This window comes from Carassius gibelio, chromosome A16 (genome assembly GCF_023724105.1).
Source record: "Carassius gibelio isolate Cgi1373 ecotype wild population from Czech Republic chromosome A16, carGib1.2-hapl.c, whole genome shotgun sequence".
Lineage (NCBI taxonomy): Eukaryota > Metazoa > Chordata > Actinopteri > Cypriniformes > Cyprinidae > Carassius > Carassius gibelio.
The window spans coordinates 16,238,847-16,251,944 of NC_068386.1; the positions used below are offsets into that span (position 1 = coordinate 16,238,847).

The 13,098-nt window shown below is 35.7% G+C and overlaps 1 protein-coding gene and 1 long non-coding RNA gene across 3 annotated transcripts; both read left to right on the forward strand.

Moving 5' to 3' along the window:
- The first annotated feature begins 65 nt into the window (after positions 1-65).
- On the forward strand, positions 66-3,181 carry LOC128031061 (uncharacterized). Its single transcript, XR_008188037.1, has 4 exons — positions 66-331; positions 883-933; positions 1,019-1,080; positions 1,161-3,181. It is a non-coding gene; the product is annotated as an uncharacterized LOC128031061 (long non-coding RNA).
- A 3,447-nt stretch (positions 3,182-6,628) lies between these two features.
- Positions 6,629-8,789, forward strand: LOC128031077 (single-stranded DNA cytosine deaminase). Of its 2 annotated transcripts, none has more exons than XM_052619295.1 (5): positions 6,629-6,835; positions 7,493-7,658; positions 7,763-8,042; positions 8,125-8,258; positions 8,552-8,789. In XM_052619295.1, the coding sequence occupies exons 1-5, from the start codon at positions 6,816-6,818 to the stop codon at positions 8,600-8,602; spliced, it is 651 nt and encodes a 216-aa protein (XP_052475255.1). In that variant the 5' UTR covers positions 6,629-6,815; the 3' UTR covers positions 8,603-8,789. The 2 variants fall into 2 exon arrangements, with proteins under 2 accessions (XP_052475255.1, XP_052475256.1); XM_052619296.1 differs by having other exon boundaries at positions 6,639-6,835; positions 8,143-8,258.
- The last annotated feature ends 4,309 nt before the right edge of the window (positions 8,790-13,098 follow it).

The window sequence follows — 13,098 nt, forward strand, 5'->3', positions numbered from 1 at the left end:
AGAGATAAGCTCTTCTACATTTAAGACCTTTTTCTTAACATATAGATTTAACTCGCACATATTTGTAATGCCACACAATATTGGAGCAAATCCATACAGGACGCATGCGTTCTATCGTAGGAAGATTAATCTGCTACAAGCGCATCTAAGACCACGCGTTTTGTGCAGGGTCGTATTCCCGGATGTGGATTGGTTGAAATTATATTCCATGCAGGAAGACAACGTTGAATTGTTGAACGTTGACAACTTCGAACACGGCAAATAACATCGACTAGAGAAGAGGACATTTTTGCATTGCTTTTTAAGCTCTCGGTGCGTTTCTGAATATTGGGTAAGTAGTTCACGCATGCTCTTTATTTTACAGCCATAGACTGAGTTTTAAAGAAGGCGGTGTTTACCCTATTAGGGATTACAAAAAAGCGTGATGATGGAGCAAGCTGACGGTACAGCATGGCATGCTACTAATAAACCTGTTAAATGCTTTTTGAATAGCTGCTCAATCGGAAAGACGTAACGTACACAAGTTGTTTTTTCTCAAAAGTTTAAGACAATATTAGACAAAGTTTTACGCTATAATATGCTCATGAGGAAATCTTAACTTGCATAGACCACAAGTCTATCACGATAATGTCCTTATTTGCATGTCCTCAAAGAATTTACCGGTTATATATATATATATATATATATATATATATATATATATATATATATATATATATATATATATGTGTGTGTGTGTGTGTGTGTGTGTGTGTAGCAATTACATTTTCTGCAGTGAAAAAATATAAATATAATATAAAATATCTAATTTAGTGAATTCAGATTTCCTTATGTTAAATGTTTAAATATTTAACCCTTTTTTGGGGGTTATGTCACTCTCAGGTAAAATGGTCAGATTGGACCTTGGTGATGTAGTTTTGCGCAGGATGCAAGGTAAGGACATTGATGCTGTAAAGGCTCTCATCAAGGTGTGATTCAACATTGTATCCCTCATGCGCTATGTATATATACACCTTAGGCCACTATCACCTCAGAAGGAACTTGGTGGATCGAAATAATGAGAAGATACGTCCTGGAGAGGTCAGTGGGGTACATTATACTTGCCAACATTTAAGACGTTTTTTTTTTTTGGTCTCCTTTCATTCTATCTTTGTTTGCAGGAAGGATGAACCACCTGATTATTAACCTTGTGACTCGTCCGCTCGCTCTCTTCATGCTGGCCACCCTCTCCTCTGTCCTCCGCTGTGTGCTGCACTCATTTATCATGGCCTTGGGCATTCCCTGTCTTCATCTGCATCATCTAGGCTTTATTTGCTAGAGAAGGCAACATTTAATTTAAGTAATATTCTGGGTTCAATACGCGTTAAGATCAATAAACCTGTGGTGTAATGTTAAAGGTGACCATGAAAAATATTTTAAGGTGATTTTATAAAAGGAAACAATTGTTCAAACTTGCGTGTGTTAGACAGTATGTCAAAACAAGTGCATTTATTTAATGAATGCCAAAAGATTATTAAATCATTTTACAATCATTTAAAGTGTACTTTAAAGTAAAACTAATAATTTGATATTGCACTTAAGTTTGTTAAGAAACATGGTAATGTAAGTGTACTATCTTTATACTTAAATGACCTTCTATAATACAATGTACATCCGAATGTAACTGAAAATTACTTGTTCTGTATGAAAATGATTAGTTCACAATTAGATCCATAACATGCATTTAGAAAATGGATCATGCAATGTCAAATTTAAAGACATTTCAACTTGTCTCTTGTTTTTTGAGCTAATCAGCATTATGTGCTGTTGATTGAGCTCAACTCATCTTGAACCTGGAATATTCCTTTAAAAAAGCTTCAGATTTCAGATTCATAAATGGATTAGTTTATTTTCACATTGTCCCAGTGAATCACTGACACCAGGATCCTCTCTGGTTTTGCCGCTATACATATTATCTTATAAAAATCACTTATATTATAATAAATGCGTAAGAGCATTTTAATGTTTTTGAAGATAACATAAATCATCTCTGGGTTTCAAAGCCTAAACCATGAAGCTGCTAGAAGAGCCTAGGCCTGAAAGGACAATCAGTCATCTGAGTTATTGTTTATAGCATGGATTGCTTTTAAATTTACTTTTTGGAGGAGAGAAATCACAAAGATTGCGATTTACATGTGTTTATTTTATTTATGAAGTCAATTTGAGAGTTTTTGTGAAAGCATTTTGTATGTTTCCTTTGACTGCTGATGAATAAGCTTTTTAAAAGTATAAATAAAGTTTTTTTCCCCCAGGTTTCTCATGCCATTAAATTAAATGCTAAAACACACTTAATTAAACAGTTTACTAGTAAATGCAAAGAATGACTATCTCCTCAGTATGGACCTTTTGATGTGTTTCTACCAAGCATGGTTATCTGTTTTTCTGCTTCACTGATCTTTCTGTACCAATAGATCTGTGGTTTTGCTGCACTGAAATGCTCTGATAGATTTTACCAGAACCTAGGAACAACACGACATGATACAAACTCAAATTGAGTTCAGTGTCTCATATCCAGCCTTTTTGCTTTAAATTTGTTGCAGAGACATTGCAAGTTACAGTTAACTCTTGCATGCTACTCCAAATTTGTGTGGGTGGATACAGTTTAGTGACGCTGAGTGTATTTGAAACTAAGAGCTGCTCATGCTGTGTGGTTGGCTTAAAACACCAGCTATACCTTAACCACTCGCACTACTACCCAACAGCACCTAAGGCTGTCATTCACCACCGGATGTTTATACAGTTCACTGTGTGGTTGAGTTGATGCTCACCTGCAACAGAAGGTTGCATTGTCACTGCTAAGGCTTTCACTACTAACTTACCCCAAACATTTAACTATTGTTGAGAAACCACTGTTGTGAAAAAGGAAGCTTTAGCAGGATTTCACAGCATAGGTTTAAATTAAAGAATGCTTATGGTGACAATACACTTTGAAAGAATATACTGAAACTGAATGTGATGTTTTCAAATTAGATGTAAATGTATCATTTTTGGGTGAACTCTTCCTTTAAGCACATTTTTACATTTACATTTAGTCATTTAGCAAACACTTTTATCCAAAGCGACTTACAAATGAGGACAATGAAAGCAATCAAAATCAACAAAAGAGCAATGATATACAAGTGTTATAACAAGTCTCACTTAGCTTAACGCAGTACACATAGCAAGGGCTTTTTAAATAATATAATAAATAAAAAGAATAGAAAAAGAATAGAGCAAGCTAGTGTTAGAGCTCTTTTTTGCTTTTGTTAATTGTATAAATGAAAAGAAAACATGGAATAGATAAAGATTAGAAAGCTACAGGTATTTTTTTAGTTTTATTTTTTAATTAGAATAGCTAGTGCTAGAGTTAGAGGGTCAAATAAAGATGGAAGAGATGTGTTTTTAGCCAATTCTTGAAGATGGCTAAGGACTCAGCTGCTCGGATTGAGTTGGGGAGGTCATTCTACCAGGAGGGAACATTTCATTTAAAAGTCCGTAAAAGTGACTTTGTGCTTCTTTGGGATGGCACAATCAAGCGACGTTCACTAGAACGCAAGCTTCTAGAGGGCACATAAGTCTGAAGTAACAAATTTAAGTAAATGGGTGCAGAGCCAGTGGTGGTTTTGTGGGTAAAAATCAATGCCTTGAATTAAATGCGAGTAGCCATTGGGAGGCAGTGCAAATTGATAAACAGAGGTGTGACGTGTATTCTTTTTGCTCATTAAAAATGAATCTTGCTGCCGCGTTCTGGATTAATTGTAAAGGTTTGATAGAACAATGACTGATCATCAATCATAACTATGTCATGGTTGATGTGCCTAACCAGAGGTTGAAATTACATTTTATATGTAATTTCAAAATTACTGAAATTGCAATTTAGTATGTTTTAAATATATTAACTTTAAATGTAATCACTATCAAATCATTTACATGTGCTTTAGTATGTTAGACAATACGTCAAAACAAGTGAACTTGAAAAAGATTATTAAAAAAATCATTCAAAATGTACTTTAAAGTAAAACCTTTAATTTAATATTGCACTTAAGTGTGTTAAGAAACATGGTCATGAAAATGTACCATCTTTATATTTAAATGATATAATTATATATATGTATATATGTATATATATATATATATATATATATATATATATATATATAATTATATATTTATTAATTTAATATTATAATTAAGTTCAGTGTTTCTTTATCCAATTAAGAGTTGAAGTATTACAAGTGAGCATTCAATGCAATCAAACACATATCTACAATCTGGGAGTTTAACCTATTACAGAAAAAGAGATTACGGAACTATCTAAACTACTTTAAGAATTAAACACGCTAAATATGTAGGCCTGTTGTACTCATTTTGCTGGTTTTGGTATTACTTTCCTGTTGCCAGTATTATGCATGTCTAGGTTTAAATGCAGTTTCATGATGATTTGAAAATCTACCTGAAACCTTTTACATTTTATCAGACCCCTTCAGTGCATTCACATTGAGGTATAAAAATGAATCCGCTACTAGAAGAACGTGTAACCCCATTTTTGTTCACAGACAGTATCGAGTCTTTGTCATGCACAACTCTAATGTAAAAACCTGTTTAAGTACCAGCCACTAAGTTTTCATGGCTGCAATTGTGTTAGTCAACTAATGAGCGCAATTACTTCATCTTTCCTTTTGGTAGCTTTGCAAGCCATAGCGGCGGGTGTGTTGTGGAGGAGCTTTTGTTATAATGTACAGAGCTGCTCAGGCGATTGAACACCTGCTTCTATATCCTCCTAACCGATGTCTAACTATTATTGTCACCAGGAAACAGATGTGAGTTCATGACTCTGGAAAGTAAGTGTGTTTGCAGTTGTGGTTGATTTTGTCTGCACGATGGGCCTCTCTCTCTGTGTGTGTGTGTTTGTTTGTGGGTGCGTTTCGGAAAATATGACTTGGTGTTTCCGGCCATGATTCAATTAATTTGTTGTGCCTCTTGAATCAATATGGTGGTCTTCATTGCCCACCTTAAGCAAGAAACAAAGGAAAGTGGGCTTTGGGTCACCTGTGAGAACCAAATGTTAAAGATTCTGTCACCGTTTACTCACCATCATGATGTTCTTTCTCCTGTGAAACACAAAGCGTTTTGCACAAAGAGAAGATGTTTTGAAGAATGTTTCTTTTTATTTTATTTTTTCTGTACAATGAAAGTCAATACACTCCTGATAATAAAGGTTCTTTATTGGCGTCTATAATTAATTGAAGATTCGTTAACATTCCATGCAACCTTTTCATTGGCAAAAGAGTCTTTATATAGTGGGAAAAGATTATTTAGATTTTTTAAATACTCACACTAAGAAAACATTGCCACTGCAAGGTTCTTTGGGGGAACCAAAAACAGTTCTTCGCTCCCTATTTTTGAGATTGTAGGTTTCCAAAACAATATCGGACCCCACTGACTTTCATAGTATGGAAATTCTTCACAGTATCTTATTTTGTGCTCCAAAGAAGAAATGCATACATGTTTGGAGCGACATTAGGGTAAATCATGACGGAATTATATATTTTTTGGTGACAATTAGTAACATGTGCATATCATAAGATTTATATTTGTCTTAAAAGTCTAGTCTTTTTTCTTCTTCTTCTTTTTGATGATTCACATCAAAACAAATCATGAAAAATCATGAGAATCAGCTTTAACGGGAGCAGGACCTGCATTATGCTCTTTTCTCTGTTTTCCCATGTTATACACAGATAGCACATTGTGGTCAGACCTCAGAAAGACTTGTGGTCGGAAGGTAAATCATGGGAGCAGACTGATTTCTTCCAGATGTTCACATTCAGACGTACACACACATACACTAGAGAGGGAGCTCATTGGGGAGCGGTGATTTCCCTGGCCGCAGAGTGCATGAGAGGGTGAAGTCGAGTGACTGGAGACAGACAAACAACACAGGATGCCAACTTTAAAGTCACCAGGAAAGAGCCAAAGACATTTGCAGACAGCAGTAAATTAACAAGTGTACAGTAAATCCTAAACCAGACAGATTTGCCAACCCTTTTTTCTACCTGTGCATTGGTGTGTGTGAGTGTAAAGTGGCTTTTTGGAAAAACCCACTGGAAAGGTGTCTTCAGGGGTTGGGATGACATCCTGTAGTAAAACAATTTTATTCCCTGTGGGAAAAACTAAACAAGTGGAAAGGGTGCGGATAGAGAAAGTCTGAGCAAGAGAGAGAAGGTATATGGGAGTGTTTGGGTTGTTTTTTTGGAATTGTGTGGGAAAAATGAAGTGGAGGCTTCCCTGACTGGGTGCAAGAGATCTGGAAATTTCCAACTGGCTTTGGTTATGCTGTTGGCAGCAATTTCTGAAGCAAAAATGTTAGAAAACAAGTCAAGCGCTCAAGAGACTAATATACGTTTAGGACAAGGTCACATGCTATTTTATAAGCTTGGAAAAGTAATAAACAGTTTACAAAATTGAGAAATGCATGCATCCATTTATCTATTATGCCATCCAATTCACAATATATAATGTCAGATTTACACTGCCCTTTGTCTGTGCAACAAAGACTGTAAGTCTTTTACATATCTCTTGAAATATCACATGCAGGTTATTGAGCTGTGTCGATGTTTAAATGTACCTCAGCCCTCCCAAACGGGTTTGAAAACCATTGTCACCCAATCAGGGACCCTCTTTCTTACAGCTATATGATCATGTCATAGGTTTTCTATACCTCCCTCTTCCTCGAACCATTTTTAAACTCTCACTGACTTTCGCTTGACTAAATGAGTAAGTAAGTTTCGACTTTCAGAATGATCAGCAAGCTGGACAGGTGAGTGAAAACAAAACAAGTGAGAGTGAGAGACAAGGGGCATTTTTTTAGATTTCACTTTTTTTTTTTTTTTTTTAAATGATAATACTTATAATAGCTTTATTAATTGAGGAATGATTTGATTCTTTGATGTCATTCAGTTGATGCACTTTAATGTCGTGCAGGTGCATTGACCTGTTTATAGATTTTCTCCAGTTTCAGAAGTTGTAGATTGAAACTGACAGTTATTGGTCTGTGAGTGATTGTGGGAATAATTGGGTGCACGTGGCTCTGAGTCTATATTTAAATGCACATGGTCAAGAACTTAACTCAAGTCTTAACTCAACCGAACACTGACGACTGCAGGGCGTCCTAGCGGTGCAGAACAATGTGATCGTTACAGAATGCTGTAGACACACAGGCGAGTTTCTGAATTATTCAAAAGTTGAGATTTGTTTTTAGATTCAATTAAATTACAGTTTGAATTCAAATTTGGTTTCATTTATTTAAAATTGGCACATTTAATTTGAGAGAAACTAAAAACTAATTTATATGTTAGCACAACATTTAAATGTAAAAGTTGTTTTCATTCTTTTTAAACAGCATTTTGGTCCCTTTTTACATTAGAAATGAATAACAAATGTATAAAATGAATAACAGTGTCATATTTTGAAACAGTGTGCTCATGACCCAGAAGAAATTTATCTTCCATTATAAAAATGTGCGTTGGGCCCGAGGGAGACACGAGACGTACCTTTGTTTTGTTGTAAAGAGACGCACCGGCCCTGATTCCCTCTCTTTTGACTTTGGACACCTACGCAATCGTACCGGCTGCCATGTAGAGGTGAGGGAAAGATCAACTGATAATGTGAAAAGATGAAGATGAACGTACTCACTTACTCATTCTTTCTCCATCTGTAACTTTTTTTTCTTCTGTTTTGTTTCAAGCTACTCTTTCTACGTCACTTGGGTGCGTTGTGTCCGGGGCTGTGGGGATCCAATGTGGACGGTGTGAGAATGTGTTACGCAGTGACCTGGTTCTGCTCCTGGTCACCCTGCTCTAAGTGCGCTGAACAACTTGCCCACTTCCTGTCGCAGACACCCAATCTCCGTCTGAGAATCTTCGTGTCACGCCTTTACTTCTGTGATGAAGAGGACAGCCAGGAAAGGGAAGGACTGCGACACCTGAAGAGGGCAGGAGTGCAGATCTCTGTGATGACTTATAAAGGTAAATGGGGAGGGGCCAGAGGGGGCGTGGTTAATATTTGTGATCTAATGTGGCAAATGATGTCACACTTGTAGTTTTTTAGATTCTGGTTTGTTTCTAGACTATTTCTACTGCTGGCAAACATTTGTGGCACGGAGGGAGAGGAGGTTTAAAGCCTGGGATGACCTTCACCAAAACTCTGTCCGACTCGATCGAAAACTCAATCGGATCCTGCAGGTTACAAATTTACAGTGATTTTAATATGGTTTTCTGCTATGGCATTAAAATACAAGGAAAGTATGTGAATACTAAGTAAACTATCGGACTAATATTAGATTAAACAGTGTGGCCATTTGAATATTTTACAACAATAGCAATGACAAATTTGGTCATTAAGAATTTAACACTCTATTTAACAGTAGCATTTGTGGTAGTAATCCACATTCTATATAAATATAAACATTTTGATGAGGTCAAAGTTCATAGAATATTTGCAAGCGCTAAAAGTCTTTTCTTCTTTTTCACTGTAGCCGTGCGAGACTGAAGATCTGAGGGACGGTTTCGCTCTCCTCGGGCTATGATCACAAATATGAGATTCGCAAATCAATGAACACTGAGAGATGAACTGAATGGGATTAAAAGAAATGGTGCTGTAGACCTGAGACTTGAATCCTGTGACTTGAATCTGACTTGATTCTTATCTAGTACTGTATTGTATGTAGCATTAATGTGATTATGTTGGAAGTCAAAATAAAAGCTGTTATTTGACACTGACACATTTGTGAAGAACTGTTTCCCTGTGTGTTAAACCAGTGTGATTCATAGTTTTAATTGTCCCAGGAATACACATACACTAGTCTTCAATTCATATTTTTATTCAGCAAAGATGCATTCAAATGATGAAAAGTGGCAGTAAATACATTTGTGATGCTACAAAAGATTTTGTTTTCAAATAAATGTTGTTCTTGGGTATTTTCTATTCATCAAATTAAAGGTATGGTATGGGGCATAGTATAACTGATTCATATCTTGAACACCAAATCAGCATATTATGATGATTCTAAAGGATCGTGTCAATGAAGATTGAAATAATGCAATGAATGGAACCTTGCTGAGCATAAGAGATTACTTCAGATACTTAGAAGAATCAGTATCCCACCAATATTAAAATGAAGCAAAATAAAAAGTTTAATTATATAAACTTAATAATCAATTTGCAACATAAATATCAACATATATATATATATATATATATATATATATATATTAGGACTGTCAAATGATTACAATTTTTAATCAAATTAATCAGAATTTTCAGTGGATTGATCATGATTATTCACTATTTGCAATTACACCTGAATCCTAACCATTTTTTTTTTTTCTGAAATGCGTACCAAAAGATAAATAACAGGACACAGATACATAATTTTCATGAATTGGTTTATCAATATGTGGTTCTTTTTTTTCTGAATTTCAAAAGTTTAACATTTACTTAATCAAATTTACCTGAGCACTATATCAAACCATGCCATTTAACTACAGATAGTGTAAGAGTTTTAGGTGAACCAGTGGTTAAATATAGCCACATATCTATGAAATTATGCATAGAGAAACTCGAAAGAATGAACTCAGAAACACAAACATGCGCCACCATCACATAAGAAGCACTCTGGGCACTCTTGTTTTTAGGAGGTGTTCATTTGCTCTGCCACAATACTTTAGGATCGATATTTTCACGTTCTGAAGGCTTCAAGTGCCATTAAAACCAAGTAAAAATGCAAATGCTTTTCCAAACAGCTGTAATTTTCGCTGCATTGCATGAATGCGTTCTGCGCATGCGCAGTGTGAAACACAGGACGCTATAACAGGAAGAAGCTCCAGCGTATCAACCACCAAAGTCGTCTCTGTTTATCAAGCTTGGCATGAATGTATTTGAGAGTAACTGGGGTAAAACCGTAAGCTTCTTCTGTGTTTTCGTTGCGGCGCTCGCCGCTGTTTTTTACTATCTTGAGAATTCAGAGATCGACGAAACTTTCCTGACCTAAATAATTTGTCACACTGCGCATGCGTGAAATGCGTTAAAAAATTGACGTAATTAACGACAAACAACTAATTAACGTCGTTAACGCGCTATTTTTGACAGCCCTAATAAATATATATATATATATATATATATATATATATATATATGTGTGTGTGTGTGTGTGTGTGTGTGTGTGTGTGTAAATAAATTAATATTGTACTATTTAAGTAATTTGTAACAGGGTTACACCCACCAAGAGGTACTACAACCAGCAGGCTTAGGAGTGAAGACCCATACTAACATCAAACTTTTTTGACCACATTGGGTAAACTCAGTAGTAGTTGTAAAGTTGTAAAACTCTTCAATACAGTTGCTTACACAGCAAATACATCATGTGTATTGTTGAGGCTGGTATGTTCTGCGTGGGGGATTCAGGAAGTGCAAAATGTTTATGCAAATCTGCCCACTCTTTCTCGTTTTTTCTTGTTTTTTTGGTAGCATGACTGGTCTATCTGCTTGCGTAGGTACGGTGTGTGTGTTTGTGTTTTCGTATATACAACGCTTATTAGTGAATAAACAAATGATCTTGTCGTGGTACTATCTCACCTTAGAAAATTACATTAAAAAAAACCCTAGTAAATATTAGAAAATAAACATATCCATTTAAAAGTACAAACTCAATGACTTACCCCTCTCTAAATCTCTCCTATTTAATTGGATATTTAAGGTGCAAATTTAAAACTCTATTTTCCTCAGAGCTAATTTCTGCATGTTCACTTGTTTGGCTTCCATTCAGCTACCAAAATGTTCCTCCACAGAAATGTATCCCTTTTCCACTTGCGTCTAGTAGGGGGATCTGTTTCCCATCTATGTTGTGGTTGAAACCATGCGTGATTTTCTGACGTATTGTGCTCTGGATCTACACTGAACCAAATTATAAACACAACACTTTTGTTTTTGCCCCCATTTTTCATGAGCTAAACTGAAAGATCTAAGACTTTTTCGATGTACACAAAAGGCCTATTTCTCTCAAATATTGTTCACAAATCTGTCTAAATCTGTGTTAGTGAGCACTTCTCCATTGCCAATATAATCCATCCACCTCACAGGTGTGGGATATCAAGATGCATGAAGATTAAACAGCATGATTATTGCACAGGTGTGCCTTAGGCTGGCCACAATAAAAGCTCTCTCTAAAATGTGCTGTCTAATCAACATCTTGATATGCCACACCTGTGAGATTATCTAGGCAAAGGAGAAGTGCTCACTAACTAACGGTGAGTGTCACAGGTGTAACACAGTTTAAAGATGCAAAGTTCTTTGCCCAGAAGAAATTAAAACAATTTTGAATCAGACTCTCAGATACTATATTTCATTTGTCCCCCTTCTCTGTCCATTTTCTCAGTCTATCTCAACGGCTCTCAGGCTATTGATTTTTCAGAGTTGTTTGACTAGCTAATAACTTCAAAGATGATTCGTACAGTTGTCTGAACTCTTAAGTTTCAAACACACTTAAGCCAAAATGTGCTTCTTTGGCTGATGATATTCTGAGCAACTTTTTTTGAGCAATGTTTGATTGGGCAAATTTCCATTAAAAATAGGTAGCAGATTTTTATCTGGATAGTTTAGATAGGTCGTGGGCCCCGTGTCTAACTTGGTTGCCGGTTGACAGCAACATTGCTCAATAAGTTGCCACGTGTATCATCAGCCTTTCTTTCTTTTCTAACATGCTCTCTCCCTCAGGTTGGCGAAAGTACATTTGTCAAATGCTTGTGGATGGCAAACGACGTCGTCTGATGTATAATGTGAGAAGCTACTCAAACACAAGTTAGTGTAGAAAGGTCCAAATCACATTTTTAAACATATCTAGTGATATTGTAATTGTTTTCAAACCCGGGAAGAAGAAAAGTTATTTGTGTCTTCCATCTGCTTACATATCAGTAAACATAATGTCGACATATTGACTCAAAAATGTGTTATTCATGACCGCAGTGAGATCATTAAACACTCTCAGGCACCAGACACAAGCCCTAAATCAACTCATTACATAATTTCTATTGTTTATCTCCACTTATCAAAACAATGAATTATTTAGAGGAGACACTTGTATCACAGCCTGCTGCTGTTTTTCTGTCATGTCTGTCGCCCCCTACTGTTATCTCTGTATAATTTTTATGAAACTACGTGTAATGGGCCTATTTATTGTGTAAAAGATTAATACATTTTTATCCACTGAACACACTTATGCTTTACTGCATATAAATCTAATCTTGTATGTATCTGTGCTGGTAGTTTTCTATAAGAACAGGACATCCTAACATATAAGACATGATAGTCCAAAAGCGAATTAGTCATTCATAACCACACACTGCTTCAATAAGTTCTGTGAAAGACTGATCTTTGAGAGTGAAAATATCAACATTTTTGTTTGCTGTTGTGCATTTCATCTTTTACTTACAGTGATTGGTGTGGAAATTAACAGTATAATAGAAGAATATGATGCAAATAGTGGTTATTTAGCAGGCTACTCTAACATTCAGTGTTGTGCACTGCACTGTCATGCATTTTGCAATCCTATTAAAATACATTCTTTAAAAATACTGAGACATTCAACCAAGCATTTGTTTTTTTTTCCAGTTCTATGTTAAAGCATTAAAATGATTATAAGTTACATAAGTGATTATGAACAGTGTAGGTCTCTGGAACACAGCTTAGGTTTGTTTTAGAAATGTAAAAAGTTTAGATTTTTAGATTCAACATTTAGATTCATAGTTGTATTTGTTGGAACCAAAACTCTGTCCCTTGTCATCCATCTGACTTCAGGCCCTGTTTGCCCAGGTTTTAGAGTTGGCACGGCGACAGTGTCTCCTAGTTGTCTTCTTTTGGCGTTTTGGCCAACCTGATTTTTCTCTACAGATTTCAGCTGAAAAAAAAAGAAATTGAGAGAGAGCGAGTGCTCGCCACCTTAAGGTTATTTGTAATCGTATTCATTTATTTTTGGTCAAATAAATGGACCCTTGCCAAGCACAAGACTTCTTTCAAAAATATTTTTTA

What these genes read in the sequence shown, in the direction of transcription:
- LOC128031077 (XM_052619295.1), top strand. Translation starts at nt 6,816, where the DNA reads ATGATCAGCAAGCTGGACAG. An exon ending in ATGATCAGCAAGCTGGACAG is followed by an intron (nt 6,836 to 7,492) that starts GTGAGTGAAAAC and finishes ATTTTGAAACAG; the next exon opens with TGTGCTCATGACCCAGAAGA. An exon ending in AACTCAATCGGATCCTGCAG is followed by an intron (nt 8,259 to 8,551) that starts GTTACAAATTTA and finishes TTTTCACTGTAG; the next exon opens with CCGTGCGAGACTGAAGATCT.